This window comes from Glycine soja, chromosome 3 (assembly GCF_004193775.1).
Source record: "Glycine soja cultivar W05 chromosome 3, ASM419377v2, whole genome shotgun sequence".
NCBI lineage: Eukaryota > Viridiplantae > Streptophyta > Magnoliopsida > Fabales > Fabaceae > Glycine > Glycine soja.
In genome coordinates this window covers 2,979,350-3,000,248 of record NC_041004.1, presented here as the reverse complement: position 1 = coordinate 3,000,248, position 20,899 = coordinate 2,979,350, and the positions used below count along the sequence as shown (strand labels likewise).

Below are 20,899 nucleotides of genomic sequence, written 5' to 3'. Positions count from 1 at the left end.
ATAAGATTTCGAAATGTTTAGAAGTATAGTCTAATATAGATCAGAAGATTAGTAAAATTGCTGATTGAACTAAAACAAGAAAATATTTATAATTATTCAAAAGCAACAAAATATTTTCTTTTTATCCTGAGTTAGAGACCATACATGTTCCTAACTCAATAAGTTAAAAACTAATCCCTCTTTATCATCCATCATAAATACTAAAGCCTTGAATAAGTAATTGAGAAATTGCATCCCCTTATTCATCATAGATACTAACTACATCGGCTTTTAACGCAGCTCCACGTGTTCATATAAAACCTTAATGCGGCTCCATGCACATTTACGTCGCTTAATTAACGTGACTCCATATACATATATAGCCTTAACGAGACTCCACGTACATAGTTCAATTCAAATCCAAGAGTTCTCATCATCTCAACTTTTATAATAAGAATCACGTGGCCACAGCAAACGGAAATCGATCTTCTTGGTCTACCATTCAATACCTTTCCACTACTTTACCACTCACTGATCTTCATTTCAATATGGAATTTTATATCTCAAATTCACCATTCTTTGCTTCAAAGCGGGATAACAATGAAAATATAATCCACTTTCAATTCAACTCATTACAACCAAAATTACATCAAGGAATACAATTCACACTTCAATTCCTTTAACACAACTCAATCAGGGAATTAATAACATTGAGTAATACTTACTAGCTAGTACATATTATCAACTACCTTAATAATTTTACCTTATCAAAACGTATTTCTCTAGTTAATTTATTTTTAGAAGTCAAATTTATAAGTTACACACTTTTCTCTCTTACTTTTCTTACTATTGTTTTTTTTTTTTTTGCCTAATTAATTCTATCATTTAATTTCAAGTATAATTACAAATCATGAACTAACTTTATTCACCTTACTAATATTTTCTCGTTTCTAGGTTAAGTTCTTAGATTTAGTCAGGAAACCTAATCCTATTCAATTCACTTATATTAATTATACACTTGATCCTTTCCTTTTATCCATTTTTTGCAACCCGTGCATTCAATTTCAATTTTCTTCTCTCCTAAACTAAGGATATAAAGCCGAATTATATACCAAAGTAAGTATCTAATTTCACTTCTATTTATTGTTAGATTATTCACTTTAGGCAAACTATTATGAATCAGGTAAATCTAATTAACTTACATTCATCACTCAAGGCATGTTCAATAGGAGTTCTGGAGAATCAATTCTGATGCATCATTTCGTTTGGTATCTATGGCGTTCTATTTTTTAGACTAGTTGAATGTAACTTCAAGGATTTATACATGCCATCTGGGCAAGTATGATTCGTAGCATCATACAGGAACAACATGAAAGTTTCATATATGGAGAAATTTACAATGACATTAATGTTGGAAGAGCTTTATTTTATGAGAAGGTTAAATTATAAGTTGATTATATTGGGAAGATGTGTTCATAGAGTGTCACATCATCCCAAATGTTGATTATATTGAAAAGATTTGTTCATAACATATCATATAATATCTTAACTGATGACAAATACTCAAAACAAAAGTTTTTGATATATCAGGAATCTAATGCAACAATTTTTTTTATTAGGAACCTAAAACAAAAATTTGTAATTTATCATGGACCTAAAACATATTTTAACCAAAATATTACTTTCCTGAGTTGTTGCATGCAAGATTTCTGTGTTCATACTCAAATGAAAGACAATAATGTATCTGGAGTCATCAACTGAGCAATTGAAATTTTATAGAAAGGCAGAGGTGGGGGTAGTTTGGAAGCACAAAGTTCTTGAGCCACTTGTTGCATTGATGGTCTAGACTTTGGTTGGGAACACAAGCAAGCCAATGCTAGTGCTACCACAAGCATTATATCTTGAGCATCTTTTGGAAAAACAGGAAGAGGAAGACGTGCATCCAAGAGGTCCTTCAGTAATATGTTTTGAGTTGATGAATTTGATAAAGACGAGATGAACTCTCCTGGATGTCTTCCCATTAATGTTTCTAATGCCACAACCCCAAAACTAAAAACATCACATTTTTCTGATACAGTCAATGTGTAAGCAAGCTCTGTAGTAGACAAAAAGAAATCAAGAAAGTTGTCTCAATACTACAACAGTAAATCAGGGGAAAATAGTCAAATTCATCCTGAAAGTGAGACAGTGACAAATTAATTTCAGAAAAATATAAATTTAGTCTTTGAATATGCAAAAAATGCGATAAATTTAGTTTCTAAATGTATAAATAGTATTTGTGGGATTAATTTTTCACACTTTTTGCACATTCAGGAACTAAATTTGAAGTTTTAATCTTTCGGAGATTAACTTGTCATTGTATCATACTTTCAGGGATGAATTTGACTATTTATCTTTAAAATTAAATTAAATGAAATGGGGTACGAAGAGCCTCTGGGCAATGGGGTACGAAGTTTTTATTTTAAAAATATCTCACCTGGGGCAATATATCCGTATGTGCCAACTACTAATGTTTGATTTGAAGAATCAGGATCAAGGAGTCTAGCTGTGCCAAAGTCTGAGACAAAAGCCTGCAAGTGTGAGTTCAATAAAACATTGCTACTTGTTACATCTCGATGAATAATGGGTGGTGTACAATCATGATGCATGTAGGACAAAGCATCTGCCATTCCTTTAATGATGTTCACCCTCTTGCTCCAATTCATCTCCTTAGCTTCCACATCATTATTCAAGGCATAAAATAAGCTACCACTTTCCATGTATTGATAGACTAGAAACATACACCGATTATGTAGGCAAAAACCATGAAGCTTTACAATGTTTCTATGACATATTTCGGTTAGCATCTTGACCTCATTGCGGAAACTTTTGTCAAAAGATGGATTTTGAGCTTCCATTTGGTGAAGTTTCTTCACTGCAACAATTTTGCCAGTCGGCAATTGAACTCTATAGACACTTCCATATGCACCAGTCCCAATGCAGTACTTGATGTGAAAGTCTTCTGTTGCTTCAATGATGTCTTCAAATGCAACTTTGCCATCATAGTTCCATACAGAAAACAAGTCTCCATTCTTTGCTAATCCTCCTTCAAATTTGGTTTTAGAAAAGCATCTTGCGAAATATAATGCTAAAAGAATTACCCAAAGAATTATACCGATGATAGGAATAACAATTAGAGTGATAGGCTTAGCTTTACTAGTTGGAGAGTTTGTTTGGGGAGAAGGATCACAAGATGTAAAATTTGGTGGGTTGTGACTGATTAGTGAGTTTCTTGGGAAAGAACAATAATCTGGTATGTGTGCCTTCAAGTCAAGGTCTTGTGAAAAGTCAAAAGAATTGTATGAAAGGTTTATATATGTTAGAGTAGCAAGTTCCCTGTACAGTTTACCTGTGAGATTATTATAACTAAGATCCAACCTATCTAGTATGGAATTCTTTCCCAAAAGAGATGGAACCTCACCTTTAAGAAAATTGTGGCTAAGGTCAAGGTTATTGACACAACCAATTTGAGAAGGTATGCTTCCATTTAACAAGTTGTAACTTAAATCAACTGTTGCAATAGAGGGACATTTCAGATTCTCTATTGGGATTGAGCCACTTAACAGATTTGATGAGAGATATAAAGAATGCATTTTGCCCATTTGAAATAGTTTTGGAGGTATTAAACCGGAGATCTTGTTTTGTGAAAGATGTAAAGTGTCTAAATTGGACAAATTCGCTAGCTCTAGGGGTATGTGACCTTCTATTTGGTTAGAATCAAGGAAGAGGTGTGTCAAATTCTCCAATCGACCCAATGTAGGGGGAATTGTACTGGTGAGCAAATTGTTTGACAGATATAATATATGTAGAGATTTTAAATTTCCAAATTCTTCTGGTATGGGACCTTGAATACGATTAGAATCAAGAAGGAGAATAGTCAAATTCTGTAATTGACCCAAACTAGAAGGGATTGAACCGGTGATTGAATTGTTGGAGAGATAAAATCCAATCAGTTGTGTTAAATTCCCCAGTTCTGCTGGTATGGCACCTTCAAGTTGGTTGAAAGATAGAAGGAGATATCTCAAATTGACCAATTGACTCAAAGTAGAAGGGATTGAACCCGTTAGCGAATTATTATAAAGAGACAAATGCACTAGTTGTGTCAAACTCCCTAGTTCTACTGGTATTGAACCTGCAATTTGGTAAAAAAAAAAACATGGTGGAGATGTATTAGATTATTGGATTGACAGAAATTAGAATTTAGAAGGGATAGTGCAACCAAAAAGAATTATCAGTTGAAAAAGTTTTTTAGGCAGCAGTCAATTTACCTTGAAGATGATTATGGGTTAGGTAAAGAATGGTAAGCTTTGTAAGTGTGCTTATTTCTTTAGGGATGCTTCCCCTAAGACTCATTCCATATAGATATAGAACCTCTAAATTGGGGAAGGCAGTCATGTTCAAGTTCTGAAGCCGCCGCAATTCTTCAGATGGAGGAATCTTCCAACCGAGAATTATAATAACACTTCCAGCTTCATTACAAGTGATAGCATCCCAAGCACAATGGTCTGAGATATTTAGGTAATCATTCCACCAACCGCTTTGGAGCAAAGCCTGTCGTTCCTCATTTATGGTTGAGGAATTAGAAGAATGTGTCATGCTGGTAACAATAACGGATGGTAGCAACATGATATAAAGGGCCATAATTAATAAACTGCAAACACAGTTTGCCATGCTCGATTGATTCATAATCAAATGTTTCCAATTACAGATAATTTTGTTATAATAATGCTATTGGCCATGGGACTCGGTATATATAATATAACAACCGAGTGCCCAACACGCTCATGTGGAAACTTCCTTTCAAATTACCTTTCAACCTTTTCCAGTGAGGAAAATGAATGTCCAAAGACACAGTTTTGTACAGAGGAATTCTGAAATGGTTATTGTTTTTGGGGGCCATATTTGTGGAAATATAGAAGCAAGATGTGTGCCGTGTATTAATTGCATGCGGAATATCTCCATGAGAAACTGCACGGTTGACTTGACTCTGACTGATATCCATACTGCCAGCTGTTATGCTAAAATTTTATATTATCTTTAGCATATATAAGCAACATAATATTCATAACAATAGATTATTTACAAATTATTCATTCACTGACATGTAAAACTAGCACTTGGAAAATAGTGACCCGTCTAATATTAAGTTTTTGTTAGTAACATTGATGGTTCAAAAACTGATGTTAAGAAGTTTCAATTATTTATGGAAATGTCATCGTGTATAATTTAACATCAATTTTTCTTGTAGTTGATGTTAAATTGATGATGTTAAATGCATATTTGTAGTAGTGAACTCTGCTTGGTAACTCTCCGCACCGTTTGGTCTAATGTCACTTTGCCTGTGGAGTTCATATTCATGAACTGAGAGGGGATGAACAAAGATTTATATATATATATATATATATATATATATATGTATGATTGCTTGTTTTATGATCTGTATGTAAGGGTCCCATTTGAGGACTTTACCATAAGTGTGCCGCGTATACTTAAGGTGGCTTCGACCCAACTTCATTTGAATGGGTGGACAACCATCATGAAAGCACTCCATGCACTATGCTTGTATAGTCTTGTGCTAGTAACACCCAGACTCTTCTTGCATTATTTTTGTAGCCGTTTGCAAGATAAGACTCGGTGGATATCACTGATCCGATTGCTGAAGCATCTTCTTTTTTGCCCCTTCACTTCTTACAAGAATTTTCAAAACTGGTTATTACAAGGTAACAATAAGGCTAGCCGTTGGGAAGAATTTTTTCTACGACTTGTCAGGGAACCCTCTGTTTCCTTTCTATTGGAAACAATGCCCTCGATGGTACGACAAGTACCCAAAGGAGCTTTTGAGCACCGACGAACGCCAAGACCTCGAAACACTCTCTTGGAAACTACCTGCTTGACCTTTCTTGTCACTTCTTCAATCCCTAGATCCTGTTTTGGATCTTGAGGGTTAGTTATGTTTCCTTTTCGATTGAGTAACAATTTCTTGCTCTAACTTATAGATTTATCATTTGTGTTGTTTTGCTCTAACCGAAGGAACCAGATTGCTGCAAGTGGAGGTCCTTCTCCGAACCCCCCTCTCAACTAAACATTGGGGCCACAAGATGCACTGGTTGATGTGGTGCCTCCTTCAGGAAAAGATCCTAAGGGAAAATAGAAGAACAAGAAGCGGAGTCATTGTGAGCATCGAAGTGGTTCGGGGTAACCTTCTGGGAATCCGGAGGTTATCTCTCATGATAAGAGGCTTAAGCAACATTTTCTTGAATTTCGGCCTGTCATCGCTGCCACCTTGGCCAACATGTCAACAATGACTAATCAAGGTTTCTTTGTCAAGGACTTTGAGCTAGATCGTCTCATCAATCTGGTGATGATATCAGACCATGGTCTGTAAGTGTTGACCAAGGGTGATGATGCCGCCAATTGGGCTAAGTTTTGGGCCTTTCTTTTCAAGGCCTCAACCGTGGCTCAACATCTCTTGGGGTCCACGAATGTTGATGCTTTGAAGAACTAACTGTCGAAGGCTAAAGACTCTCTGAACTCAGCACTTCAAGCAAACATGAAGCTGGTCGAGGACAACAAGAGCTTGGAGGACCAGGTACTTGCTCTGACCATCGAGGCTAAAGGGTTAGAGACTCGAGCTGCTAATGCTGAGGCTTTGGTTAAGTCTCGTGAGGGTGAGGTTGCCAAGCTTCGGTTTTCCTTAGCCGTTGTCGAGAAGGAAAGGTAGGAGACTACCACCGAAAAAGAGAAAATCCAACAAAAGTCCTTTGATGATGTGTATAATGCACATGAGGTTGGCTTCAACCATTTCCTCCGACAGGTGTTGCATTTATGTGTGGTCACAAACCCGGGGGTCTTTGACATCAATAAAGATGTCTATGATGGGAAGCTGGTGCTGATAGATGACATCTCGGAAGACGTTGCCTTTACCCTAGAGAGGCCGATGACCCTGGTAGAGGACTTTCACACTAAAGATGTCGATGCAGAGGATGAAGACCACACACAACCTAGGGAATAAGCTCTTAGTTTTATTTGTACAACTTTTTGTGTAGCTTTTCTTTTTGCTTTTTTGCAATCTCCATTGTTGGTCTACAGCTTATATGAATGAATTTCTTTTCCAAGTATTGGCTGACTCATTATTATTTTAATGTTATTGATAGTAGCTCACTTATCTTTGTATTCGGCCAAATAATGTATTCGACGGTAAAATTATAAAAGTAAATGACATAAGTGTAAGTTTACTTTTTAACCAAACCATACGGAATTTTAACATAAGCCGTATAACTTTAATAAAATTTCAAGTTCAACCTCGTCCGAGGGGAGTACTCGGGAGGTAGCTGTAAATAATTTGTCGAAGTTCAACCTTAGTTGAGGGGGGTACTTGGGAGGGAACTATTAGAGAGTCTTCAAGTTCAACCTTAGCCGAAGGGGGTTACTTGGGAAGGAACTATTAGTGAGTCTTTGAGTTCAACCTTAGCCAAGGGGGGGGGGGGGTACTCAGGAGGGAACTATTAGTGATTCTTCTAGTTCAACCTTAGTTAAGGAGGGTACTCAGGAGAGAATTGTTAGTGAGTCCTCAAGTTGAACCTTAGCCAAGAGGGGTACTCGGGAAGGAGGGAACCGTTAGTGAGTCTTCGAGTTCAATCTTAGCTGAGGGGGATACTTAGGAGGAAAACGTTAGTGAGTCTTCTAGTTCAACCTTAGCCGAAGATGGTACTCAAGAGGGAACCGTTAGTGAATCTTTGAGTTCAATCTTAGCCGATGAGGGTACTTAAGAAAGAACTATTGGCGAGTCTTCGAGTTCAACCTTAGCCGAGAAGAGTACTCAGAAAGGAACTATATATTAGTGAGTCTGGATATGCTAACTTGTAGTCAAAGATAAGAGATGATAATATTTTTATTAATAGTTGGTTTTTGGAGTGCGCTTCGTTAAAACCTCCTCAGTAAAAATCCTTTCACATTTTTATAGGGATAAAAAATCGAGGTAGGAAAAAGAGTACGACACTCATTATAAAGATACACCTAACTATAATAGGATTTCAAATGCATAGAGTTCCAAGTCTTCGGGATGACCTTACCGAATAGTTCTTCTAACTTCTAAGCTTCATTCTTCAAGTTGTGCTGGACTCTGAAGGGCCCTTCCTAGTTGGCCGTCAACTTCTCATCCGATGGGACCTTCTGGGCTTCGTTGCATGTTCTCCAAGCTAAGTCCCCTTCTTCAAACAGATGAGGGGCTAGTTTAGAGTTGAAGCGTCGGGTCTTACATTGCTTGCAGGCTTCAGTCATGATGATTGCATCTTCTTACACTTATTTAATCATGTCCACATCTATCCATAGTGCTTCATTGCTTTCATCCTCAATGAAGTAGTGTCTTCGGAGAGAGACTTCTCCTACCTTGATCGACAACATCATGTCTGTCCCATAGGTAAGCTGGAAAGGAGTCTCATGGGTTATAGATTGTGGGGTGCACCTATATGCTCATAGGACCTTCGTAAGCTCTTTGGCCCATCTTCCCTTGGCTCCATCCAACTTATTCAACTCTTCCAGAATTACCTTGTTAGCTGCCTTGGCTTGTCCATTGGCCTAAGGGTGCTCCACCAACATTACCCAATGCTTGATCCCAAGAAAACTCAAGAACTTGTTGAGCTTTCAGTCTATGAACTATAGGCCATTGTTTGTGACCAACGTATTTAGAATTTCAAAACATGTAATGATGTTCTTCCAAAAGAACTTTTGGATGGCATAGGCTATGATGTTTGCCAGTGGTTCAACCTCAACCCATTTCGTGAAATAATCAATTGTTACTAGCAGAAATTTTCTTTGCCCTGGAGTCGTGGGAAAGAGCCCAAGAATGTTCATTCCCCAAATAGCGACAACTAAGAGGAAACCATTGGATGCAACTCTTCGACCGACCAATGTATTAGATTTCCATGTCTTTGGCATTGGAGGCATTTCTTCACAAAATTTGAGTAGTCTGTCCTCAAAGTTGGCCAATAGTATTCAACCCTCAAAACTCTTGTTGCCATTATTCTCTCTCCGAAATACAAACCACACACACCCTCATGTAGTTTGATCTAATATAGTATTGATTAAATATATGCCAAAATTTTCAAGGGTAAGCTTTGCATATTAATGGGCAATATGTTGTTCCCAACATAGATATATGGAATTTCATTGTCAACTTTCCCAGTTAGAGTAATTTCAATGGACATTGAAAAACTCAATTTTACACAGGAATTGTGAATTGATTGATTCAATTGTTTAGGAGGGGCCATCTTCGTGGAAAATAGAATGGAGATGTGAGTGAGATACGTATATCAAATGTTTATGAGCTTGTGGTTTGTGAGATTGACTTTGACTGGTATATATACTTAATGGGACCTCATGGTGAAGATAGACTAAATTAACTTTTTTTTTATAGTTTAAGGATCAAATTCATTGATATAAAAACACAGAGTCCTTCATCATGTATGTTTGACCAAAAGTATAGAAATTAAAACATATTTTTCCTAAGATAAAATTAATGAGTTTTATCAAAGTAAAACTCAGATAATTTTAAAGGGTTCTAGATCATTTTGTTGAGCAGAGTTGATAAATGCCTAATATACTTATTTATCTAGGCATTTTCTTACATTTTCCTAACTTAAAAGTTTGTTTGGTTTAGTTTCATGCTAATTTCACTAATAATTAGATATATGTTTAGTGTTTTAATCCATTAGAAATTTATTAGTTTTTTAATGTTTAATTGTAGGAAAAGAAGAAGAATCGAAGATTTTGGAAAATTAGAATTTGGAAGATCAAGCCACACACCTTTGGAAGCAAGTTTTGAAGGCCAATTTTCACTTATTTTGCTTTTTCCACTTGAGGCTAAGCTTGGGAAATGTGAGGCCAAGCTTGGAAACATCAGAAATCTCATTTTGTTATTGTACCCACGAGCCTAAGCGTGAAATATCCGAGGCTAAGCTGAGACTATTAAGGTGGCATAAATGAGGCTGAAACAAAAGAATACAAGGCTAAATGAAGGGGGATTCATCAGTTTTGGGTTTGGGGAGCTATCAAGAGCATTTTGAGGGCTGGAAAGCTCTTGTTCTCTATGGCTTCCCTACCAACTCTCATCGTTTTGCGCACCATTTTGTCTTAATTCTTCTTCTTCTTCTTCTTGTAGTTATGTAATCAGTTTAATCCATTTTGGGAGTTGATGTAACTAAATCCATCTTTATTTAGACATTGTAATTATTAATCTGTTTATTTTTCATTATTAAATGTTCTCTTTTATGCTTAATGCTTGGTTTGACTTGATCACCTTTTGCTTGATGTTGTGGTTTGAATTGTCATTGAAAAATACTTTTGAACTTAAAATGGAGAAGAACATCTAATGGATTTTGTGTCTAGGGATGGAGCAAGACTTGTTAGTCATCTTTTAACTCTTGTTCTTAAAGCAAGTCACTTGGTTAGACTAGTCAAAGGATTGATAGTTTAGTCAAGAGGCTTAGAATCTTTCCACCTGAGGGATCGAGGTTTGAATACTTTTGTGAGTTGATGATAATAATTGAACTTTGAACTAGATGAATGACCTTTGCATGGCTTCAAAATTTCTAGACTGGGCCCTTAGTACCGTTTCCCACAAGTTGTTGCTTGGAACTCGTAACCTATTTTCTCTCCCATCAATATTCCACAACTGCATTGAATTCCAATCTTTCTATATAATACACCATAGACTAGAGCGAGTGCAAATCCTCTATAGTAGATTAAAGTAGTATTTTGAACAGTAAAATCTTTATTGGTTAATCTTAGCCTTAAACCATACACCTAATCACATTAGATTCACTCTCTATATATAATATCCATAAATACTATATTTTGTTTAAATATTGAACCTGCATATTATATACACCTTTGTTTATTTGTTATAATGTTATTAGAATATTGTTATTATATATTTACATATTTTTGTTTTTCTTTTTGTTTAAATATTATATTGTTCCATGCTTAATGTATTTTTTAATATTTGTTATAATGTTACTAGAATATGTATCTTTAAAACTAAATTATTGTTGTTAAATGTGCCTTAGATGTTAAGACAGTTTTGATTTTTAATTTGAATTAATTATTGTGCTGTTAGTGAATAAGTCAATTTCAAATTTTAAATTAGTTTCTGGTTTTGTTTTTTTAATTATCATTCCGGAGTAGTAGTTCCTAAAATAATGGAATATGATCTTTTATTCAGTTATTTAAATGTATTTAAATATGAGGCTTATTGAATAAAAAAGTGTGCCAGCTGTTCCAAATAAAACTCATGTTCTTGTTTATTATTTTTCTTTCTCTCCTACTTTTTTTCTCAAATTAAAACCAACAATTGGTATCATAGCTCTCTTCTCAAGGGACTTGTGAAATGGATGTTGAATCTAGTTTCTCGCAAATTACTCCTCCAGTCTTTGATGGAGAGAGTTATGACCTTTGAAAGATGAAAATGAAGTCTTTTGATTTGTGGGTTGTTGTGGAAGAGGATTATGAAGTGTCTTCGCTGCTTGAAAATCCCAACATGGCCCAAATAAAGCATCATAAGGAGACAAAAACCAAGAAGGGAAAGGCAAAGACATACTTATTTGTCGGTGTTTCTCATACGATCTTCACTAGGATCATGACTCTTAAGTCACCCAAAGAAATTTGGGATTATTTAAAGGAAGAGTATGAAGGGGATAAGCATGTTCGTGACATGTAAGTGCTAAATCTGAGGAGGGAATTTGAGGTGTAAAAGATGAAATAATCCAAGATAATTAAGGGTACTCGAACAAATTGCTTGGCATCACCGATAAGGTAAGATTGTTAGGCATTACATTTGCAAATTCCAGAATTGTTGAAAAAATAGATTACAAAGGATCTGTCCAAGTTCTCGTTGACAGAGGTGATACATGCCTTGCAAGCCTAGGATTAGAGAAGATTAATGAGGAAAGAATCAATAGTTGAAGGAGCTTTACCAGCCAAGCACCAAAATGCGATCAAATATAAGAAAAACAAGAACTTTGATGGAACGTGATCAAGTTCAACATCAACCAATGCAGAAGGAAATTGGAAGAAATCTTATCCACCTTGCCAATATTGCAAAAATAAAGGACATCCTCCATTCATATGTTGGAAAAGACCCGATGCTAAGTGCAGTGAGTGTAATCAAATGAGGCATGAAGCTATTATTTACAAAAATAGGAATCAACCACACAATGAAGCTGCAAGGCTACTGATCCGGAGGAGGAGTACTTGTTTGCTACTACATGTTTTTCTAATATTGAATCAAGTCAAAATTGACTTATTGACAGTGGTTGTACTAACCACATGACAAACAATAAGGATTTATTCAAGGAACCGAGCAATATAAGCACATTGAAGGTTCGAGTTGGAGATGGCAAGTTCATCACTGTGAATGAAAAGGGAACTACAACAATCTCAACCAACAAAGGTACAAAATTCATTTATGATGTGTTGTATGTTTCTGAAATTGGTCAAAATTTGTCGAGTGTTGGACAATGAGTTGAGAAAGGTTATAAAATGTTGTTTGAAAAGAAAATTTGTTTGATTAAAGATGCAGAAGACAATGATACTCTCAAAGTAAAAATGAGAGAAAAAAGTTTTGCTTTAAATCCATTGGAGGTGAAACAAATTGTTTTTTCAATAAAAGAGAATATCACTTAATTGTTTCACAAAAGGCAGAAAGCTAAAAAAAATAAAATTCTAAAAGAGCAGCCCCAAAGTTCCAAAGTAGTTCAACTAAAGAAAAATTTACAACTATTGCACAAGAGCATACAAACAAGAAGAGGAAGAAAAATAAAAGAATTGAGCATAATGAGAAGTGTTTAAAGTCCCTGGCTAAGAACCTGAAAGCTGAAAATGCCAAGGCTCAGTCACATGTGAAGGAAGCAATTGTTTTTCAACAATGTAAATTAACAAGTTGAATTTCTAAAGAAGATAAGAGTTTACAACCTCCAAGACAAGGAAAAGTGTTGTTGAACATGCCTTAGATACTGTTAAGGTAGTTTTAATTTTTAATTTGAATTAGTTATTGTGCACTTAGTGAATAAGTCAGCTTCAAATTTTAAATTAGTTTCTGATTTTGTTTTTGAATTATCAATAGGCAGTCACATTTTCCAAAATAATGAAGTATGATCTTTTATTTAGTTATTTGAATGTATTTAAATATGAGACTCATTCAATAAAAAAGGTGTCCCATTGTTCTAAATAAAACTCACGTTCTTCTCTGTTATTTTGTTTCTTTCCTACATTTTTTCTCAAATTAAAACATACAATTATAAGTTAAAAAAATTAAAGATATTTAACATTCTAACAACATTTTATTAGAAACAATGGTCGGAATACACATCTATGAGAGCTAACTTGCCCTTTAATCCACACCATCTAGTCAAAACATGATGGTGAGTAGTGTCCTACATTTCAATCCCAAATCGCAGCCATGATAACAGCAAGTCAGATTAAAAAATATATGACGTCTATTTTAGTGCAGTGCCAATATTTTGAAGAGTGGGTTATTGATTTTAACTTGCCTATGAATGCTTATGAACAGTCAAACTCACCAAAGTTGTATTTTGAAGCATTTGCTCTAATCTACAAGATGATGAATGCTAGGGACACTCTTTCTAACACTCTCCTTCAATAACTCTCAAAGAATTAATAGCATAAAAATAGTGGAACAGAACAACTTGCTCTGCTAATGCTTGCAGACATTTTACCTTCCATCAAAACAGGTGCAAGCAACTCAAAATGGTCGCCATCGTGATTTAGAATAAATTAGATGACTGTAACAAAAAGGAAAGACATATAGAGTAACTGGTAACCACTGTCTAAGAAAAGTCTCAAATTCTGGTAAGGTTTGATTCCCCATATTTTCACAGCAGCATTTGTCCCTACAATTTAGCAATTTTTTCATTTTTGTCCTTTTAATTTTTATTTCTTTGTTTAAGTTATTATAAAATATGTTTATTTTATTTTTCTTGAAGTGTTTTAGATAAGATTATGTTTTTTTTTTACTTTAAAGTACTTTCACTATTCAAAACATTATATAATGAGTAAAATACTTCATCTGCACTGTCATGCTGATGGATAGCTAGAAATTGTACTGAATCCATTCTACACACTACTCAATATATTGCAGATAGTATTTAGTCAAATCATGTACAGAAAAAAGGAAGGAAGCGTACATATTGCTGAAAGTTAAAACAAAACCCACCGGTCGATATTGTCTAAGTTTACGTTGATATTGTTCTATTTCTATGATGCCATGACCTTTCGAGAGCTGTTGTTGTTAACAGTGAGTCTGTCACGACTCATCCCGCAACTAGCATTGGTGCATACATTATGATTTTCTTAGTCTGATTAGCCTAATTTATATTAAATAATTTGTAAAAAAACATATAATATATTTAGACGTATATATAACTCAATCCAATAATTAAATATCAAAGCCTCAAGTTTCAACACAAATCTTTGACATATTGTTCAAAATATCAGCTAATAACAATGTTGATCATAAATACTAATAATCAAAGTGTACCAAAACATTATAAGTATATCATCAACGTATCTGTATGAGAGGATAATTTAAATTTCAAAATAAATGAATTCTCTCTAAATCTGTTAATACCCTTATCCCTATAGCTACATTATATTAGAGTCACAAAAAAAGACTATCCATCAGGTGCAATAGAGGTCTACCAAAAGATAATCAAATTCCTGAATAAGTCAACAAATCCTAGAAAGTCAACTACTTCACTATTTGTGTATCTGACAAGATAAAATAAAATAAGGGGATAAGTCCCAAAGACTTAGTGAGAGCATAAAATAGAAAGCTGATAAGAAGGAGAGCACAACATCGCATGAGCCTTAACATCCAAAAAGAATTTAAATAACATTAAATAAAGAAAAATAAATACAACTTATTTTTAGAAACTATTATGTACTCTCTTGAAAAATTTTAGAACTACATATAAACATGTATTCAAGAATAATAACTTTATAATCAAACTTTCATTCCACTATGTGTACATAGACCACATTATCTCTTCGTTGTCGTGAACGGTAATTATATAACTACGGCATTTAGCTCGTAAGCTGCATTATTTCTTCGTTGCAGTGAACAGAAAATATAAATATACTTTGAGTAATTAACTCATAGTCTACATTATCTCTTCGTTGTAGCAAACGGAAAATATATACTATGAGAAATTGACTCGGGCTACATTATCTCTTTGTTGTAACAAACGACAAATATAAATATACTATGAGAAATTGACTCATAGACTACATTATCTATTCGTTGTAGCAAACGACAATCAATCAAGAACTCACAATAAATTTTTACCTTAAAGAGATCAAATAGAAATTTAAAGGAAATGAGTGGGGTTTCCTTTTTCTTCAATCACATTCTTGTACTTGGGAATGACACAAAGATGCAATAAACTTGATAAATTTTGAAATAATGAAAGAAGATGAATGAAAGGTTGAGAGATGAAAACTTGAAAAGAAGAAATAGGATTTGAGAGATGGGGGTGGGTTATTGAAAAAAAAAAAAGAAGAGAAAATTTGGAAGTAGAGGGGTTCGCTTGGGGGTTTTGAGCTAAGGGAGGTTTCGGTTGGTTATAAACTAACGGGGGTTTTGAGATAAGGGAGGTTTCGGGTGGTTACAAAACTAAAGGGGGTGGTTATTATTTTTTTTATATATATATATATTTTTAAAAATAAAATAAAACCGTGCTGTTTCAGAGTTATTAAGAAGAGAAAACACAAAAAATATCATTAAATTATGAAGAAAATGTTGGAATTTCAAATTCACCAATAGAAGAACCTTTACCAATGATATCATGTGTGGAAATGGATTCTCTTATGTGACATTTGATGTAATTCTACACTTCCACTGATATTAATATGCATGGGAAGAAACAAACTATTCAAAATTCACTACAATTTAGTTGTTTGATGAATATTGAATAAATTACCTTATAGACATGTGCATCATAGTGCCATGACTTCATAATTGGTAAAATGACTGAGGGATTTTTAATTCAATAAATTACAAAGGAAGAAATAAATTTTTGTAGTCATAGTCTCGTAGAGGAACCATTGTCTTCTGTTAATTCATGTTGAACACATTATTCTAGGACAAGATCATATCAAATCTCAAACTGGTATGCAACTAGATCCAGTGTTAAACAGTTTTAGAAAGTTAATTAAAGCTCTAAACCATGAGAAATAAAAGTGAGTCGAGTCATCATCAAGTGATAATCACAACATCCATAATCTTTTCAAAATATTGGTGACATTAACATTGACCAAGGCATGTAGGTATATTCAAAAAGTTGTAAACACAAGAAATGTGTGAATCCTCTACAACAGCTCTGCCTTCATGGAATAAGGAACAGAGGTTGCAAAAGACAAGTTTATCATGTTCAGTCTTGTCAATTGGAAATTTTGGTGCAAAGGAAACTCAACACCTTGATACAATTGTTCAGATTCCAATGTTCAAACAAATTATCTACTTTTCAAGAGTTTCGTAATTTTTTTTCTTAGTAAATTTGCAAACGAATAAAATGAAGAATAATGAGGTCCTTTAACAAAGCAACCACTATGGGGGGTGCCACCATTTGTGCAAAAATACTGAGGGGGGACTTCAAATTAAAATGAAAAAGAAAAAAGAAAGGAGAATATTAATAGTTCTTGAGTGGATGAACATTACAAATCATGCGAAATTAAGAAAATGATGAAAGGATCTGCTCCCTTTTGAAAAGTTACACACAATCACAAGAATAAATATCCTAGAGAACACAATCAATATAAGCTCACACAATTGCAATCTTGAATGATATTCCCACAAATTAAGGTCAATTATTGGAGAGAAAGGCCAGCCAAGTTTGGATAGCAGTGAGCACAAGTGCTAGTGCTGCAGCCAAGAAGGCACATATAGACCAAGGATTGCTGAAATGTGTGTTATAAACTTGAGCCATCCATGTTTTCCACTTGGTATTACAATGCTTTTTAATTTCATCTCTGACTCGAGTGTATTTCTCATTATAAGCCATCATTCCAGTGCTGAGCAAGCAGAATTCTTTGCTGGCCAATTCAGTCCCTATAGAATTCAAGAGTTTGGCCACTTCTTCATCACTCCCAAGCGTGTTTTGACACACCCCTGCCAATCTCAGCTCCTTCAGATCATTTGCATCATCAACAAGAGTGTCTAAGAAGGCCAAGTAGGAGCATATATCGTAGTTATAATGAAAATCTGGGCACTTCTCGTATGCTATCATGTTTAAGTAGATGTAAAAGAACAACTCATCAACATGAAACCAAGGAAGTGTCAACTCTCCAGAAAACCACTTGGAGACAAAAGAGACATTATTCAAGCATAGTGTCTCATTCTTTCGCACTTGAATTCCAGCTGCTTTGAGTTCCCTTATGTTTTTATATGTTAGCCATGAACTATGACGACCTTTGACATCTATCTTATGTTCACCATCACCTTTTTTTGGGATTTCATTCTCTTGCTTACTCTTGTTCACCATAAGATCTTTATAATCAATTTTCAAGAACATTAAGCGCACAAAATCAAGTACATGATTTGGTTTGCGCTTCGCTTGTGGTAGATCTTCGTCTGAGAGAAGCTTTTCGAAGATTTTTGCCCAAGATTCACTATCATTGAATGGGATTAAGGAATCATAGACAATATAACTTAGAAAGCCATCAAATCCGAGGTTGAACATGGAGTGCAGTAACATGGCCTCATCATTGTTGCTCAAAAGCTCGAGAACTTTGTATGGAACTTGGTTCTCCAATAAATGCAAATCCATGATCACATGCTCTTGCTGGTCAAATTTAATCCTCAGTTTTTTTGGATGCACTGCGTCCAATTTTTGCATGATTTGAAGGACAGAACATCCGTCCACAAACAACATCCACACGAGGTCGTTGTCATTGTAGTCTCCAATTGCTTCCTTAGTGTAAAAACCCTTCACTTCTTCAATGTGTAGTTCAATTTTTTGACATAGATCTTCAGGGTTTTGTTTGCTTTCCTTCAAATACATTGCTGTCCAAATAAGCTTGTAATGCTCTCCTAGCCTGAGATTCTCCTTGCCATGGTGGATGGGACCAATTGATAGCATCCTAGGAGAAAAATACTTGGCAAAGTTTTGGTTTTTCCGCATATGTATGTCAACCCTTTGTATTTTGGGTTGTTGAGTTTGAAGATCCCTTTCAATACTTTGCATTCTTCTCCTAGTTGTGCAAGCCTTTCTGATCTTTTATCCATTGTCTTCTCCCCTTAAAATGTTCCTGTCACACAATCTGACTGGACACTACTCCTTGTGCCGAAGGGTCCTCGTTGCTTCTCTTCCTTTTTCACTCTTAGAATGGTGTGGTTCAAAAAGGGATACCTGCAAAAGACAACACTCAAGTAAGAATTCAATCTAGCCAAATAGATATGATAATAAATGTGTATTCCATAAACAATCATTTTTACTTGGGGTCCTATCTTTTTTATACTAACTCTGTTAGGCCTTGGACTCTTGGGTCTGAACATGCTAATTACCATCTAGGTAATACACCCTCTAATCAGGGTTGGGAAACTTAACCCCATGATTATTTAATAAATAGTAAGTGTGATTATCTGTCTCTTAAAAGATCGAATAGGTATTTGATGTTCTGTCGACTACCTAACCAGTGTTGTAATTGAATTCATTGAGTTATGAATCCAAATATTTTCAATTATCAGTGGGAATAATACTCACATATATAACTTAGAGGGAGCAACACTTATATTATACATTTTAGTTTTAACTAAATTATGAAGGTAATTTATAACTATACACATGCATATGTTACATTAGGAAAAAAAATGAATTTTTTGTGGGGACAACTTACCTTAATGTGCCTAAAGCATATCTCCAGCAAAAACAACACGGTAGGGTACTGTACCTAAAATGTACATCATTGCATGTGTAGAAGAATGCATTATTACTGAGCTATAGGAAAGAAAAAAGGATAAGGAAGAAGATATATATAGGAAGATAGAGGACTTAGATGTATGACTCAGAGGTGGACATTAGTCATATATAGCTCTGCTCTAGAGAAGGGAAAGCTAACTCAAAAAGAATGGCAAAATGTTATTAAGGCACAATAAATCATGTTACAAACCGGTGCAAGCTTAGTACGCAGTGCTATATAAGTGCTTGAAAAGTTATCAAAATACTTTAATTTATAAAATTAAGCATTTTCCTTTGCTTGGTAAGTGACTAAAGAATAAGACAGTACGGTATAAACAACTTTTGGTATTAATTATGTCAATATTTAAATATTGTAAAGATGTCAGGTGCTTGCAACTCAGGCAAAAACACCAAAAAGGGTCACTTTTACATTTTATTTACCAAATAGGGGCTGTTTTGCAATTATTTACCTGGGGGGTCTGTTTTTTTATTACAAAGCGTCCCCCAGGAAGGCGCTTCCATGGAGCACGCGACACGTGGCACAGCGCGGCGCACGAGACAACAGCAGGGTAGCGCCCCTGACGCGGGCGCGTCTGGTAGCGCCCTGCTGCTGGGCGCGACTGGTAGTGCCCAGCGCGTGGGCGCGACTGGTAGTGCCCCTGACGCGGGCACGACCCAGACACGTATTTTTTAAATATATTTTAATAAATTAAGCTGATTAACGATTAAATAATTTAAAAAAATTTTGTCATTTAATTAAGTTTTCTAATTTACGACGAAACTCAATTAAATTGTCATTTAATTAAGTTTTCTATGGTATAATATGAATTTTATAACTTTATAAAATATGAAATTTCCAGGTTATGATCTTTTGTTTCTTAAAAAAAAATAAAAAAGTTATGATCTTTTGGAACTTTATAGCATATGACAGATGACTCATTGAATTGATAGTAAAACATTGATTCAGTACGTTGGTTTAGTTTAAACGTCTCTTAATATTAAAAAAAAAAGAAATTAGATTTAGACCCACTAAAAAAATACATTTTCTCCCAGACTCAACGGAACTGGGAAGGGGGGCGTGTATTTTTTTTTTAATTTAAATGTTTAATTTTGTTAAAATACAATTTTTGTTCCTCTATTCTCTTATATTTGTACTTTTAGTCCCATTATTTTTTAATGGAGATATTTTATTTTTTACTTTTAAAAAATCAACAATTTTAATTTTTGTGATCAATTTTAAATGTTGACATAAGTATTCTATAAACCTTAAGTGATAACTATTTATTTATTATGTACATGTCAAATATTTTATTAAATTATTTAATCGTTAATCAGCTTAATTTATTAAAATATATTTAAAAAATACATAGGCGCCTGGGTCGTGCCCGCGTCAGGGGCACTACCAGTCGCGCCCAGCGGCAGGGCACTACCAGTCGCGCCCAGCGGCAGGGCGCTACCAGACGCGCCCGTGTCAGGGGCGCTACCCTGCTGCTGCCTCGTGCGCCGCGCTGTGCCACGTGTCGCGTGCTCCATGAAAGCGCCTTCCTGGGGGCGCTTTGTAATAAAAAAATAGACCCCCTAGGTAAATAATTACAAAACAACCCCTATTTGGTAAATAAAATGTAAAAGTGACCCTTTTTGGTGTTTTTGCCTTGCAACTCATTCCAATATTTTTGGGCTACGGCAACGTCTATTTCGGTGGTAGCAATTACATTAGGCAACAATATACAATGGTTTAATATATTATTGGCTTAGGTGAAAAAAATATTTAAAATTTTAGATAAAATATTAAAACCATTCTCTATATCGAATAGGCACCGGTTTTTTATTATTTATTTTTTAATACAACAGTTATAAACCATTGTATACTTAAATATATATATAAAAAAACGTTTCCATAAATTAAAACA

At 34.8% G+C, this 20,899-nt stretch overlaps 2 protein-coding genes across 2 annotated transcripts; both read right to left on the bottom strand.

The window, feature by feature from the left end:
• Window positions 1-1,539: 1,539 nt before the first annotated feature.
• LOC114405887 (MDIS1-interacting receptor like kinase 2-like) lies at window positions 1,540-4,944 on the bottom strand. The gene is made up of 3 exons (XM_028368403.1): window positions 4,287-4,944; window positions 2,456-4,150; window positions 1,540-2,074 (listed from the first exon to the last, which is right to left on the bottom strand). The coding sequence occupies exons 1-3, from the start codon at window positions 4,702-4,704 to the stop codon at window positions 1,701-1,703; spliced, it is 2,487 nt and encodes an 828-aa protein (XP_028224204.1). The 5' UTR covers window positions 4,705-4,944; the 3' UTR covers window positions 1,540-1,700.
• An 11,739-nt stretch (window positions 4,945-16,683) lies between these two features.
• Window positions 16,684-18,430, bottom strand: LOC114405373 (UPF0481 protein At3g47200-like). The gene has a single exon (XM_028367946.1). It carries the CDS (start codon window positions 18,273-18,275, stop codon window positions 16,896-16,898), a length of 1,380 nt encoding a protein of 459 aa, XP_028223747.1. The 5' UTR covers window positions 18,276-18,430; the 3' UTR covers window positions 16,684-16,895.
• Between the last annotated feature and the right edge of the window lie 2,469 nt (window positions 18,431-20,899).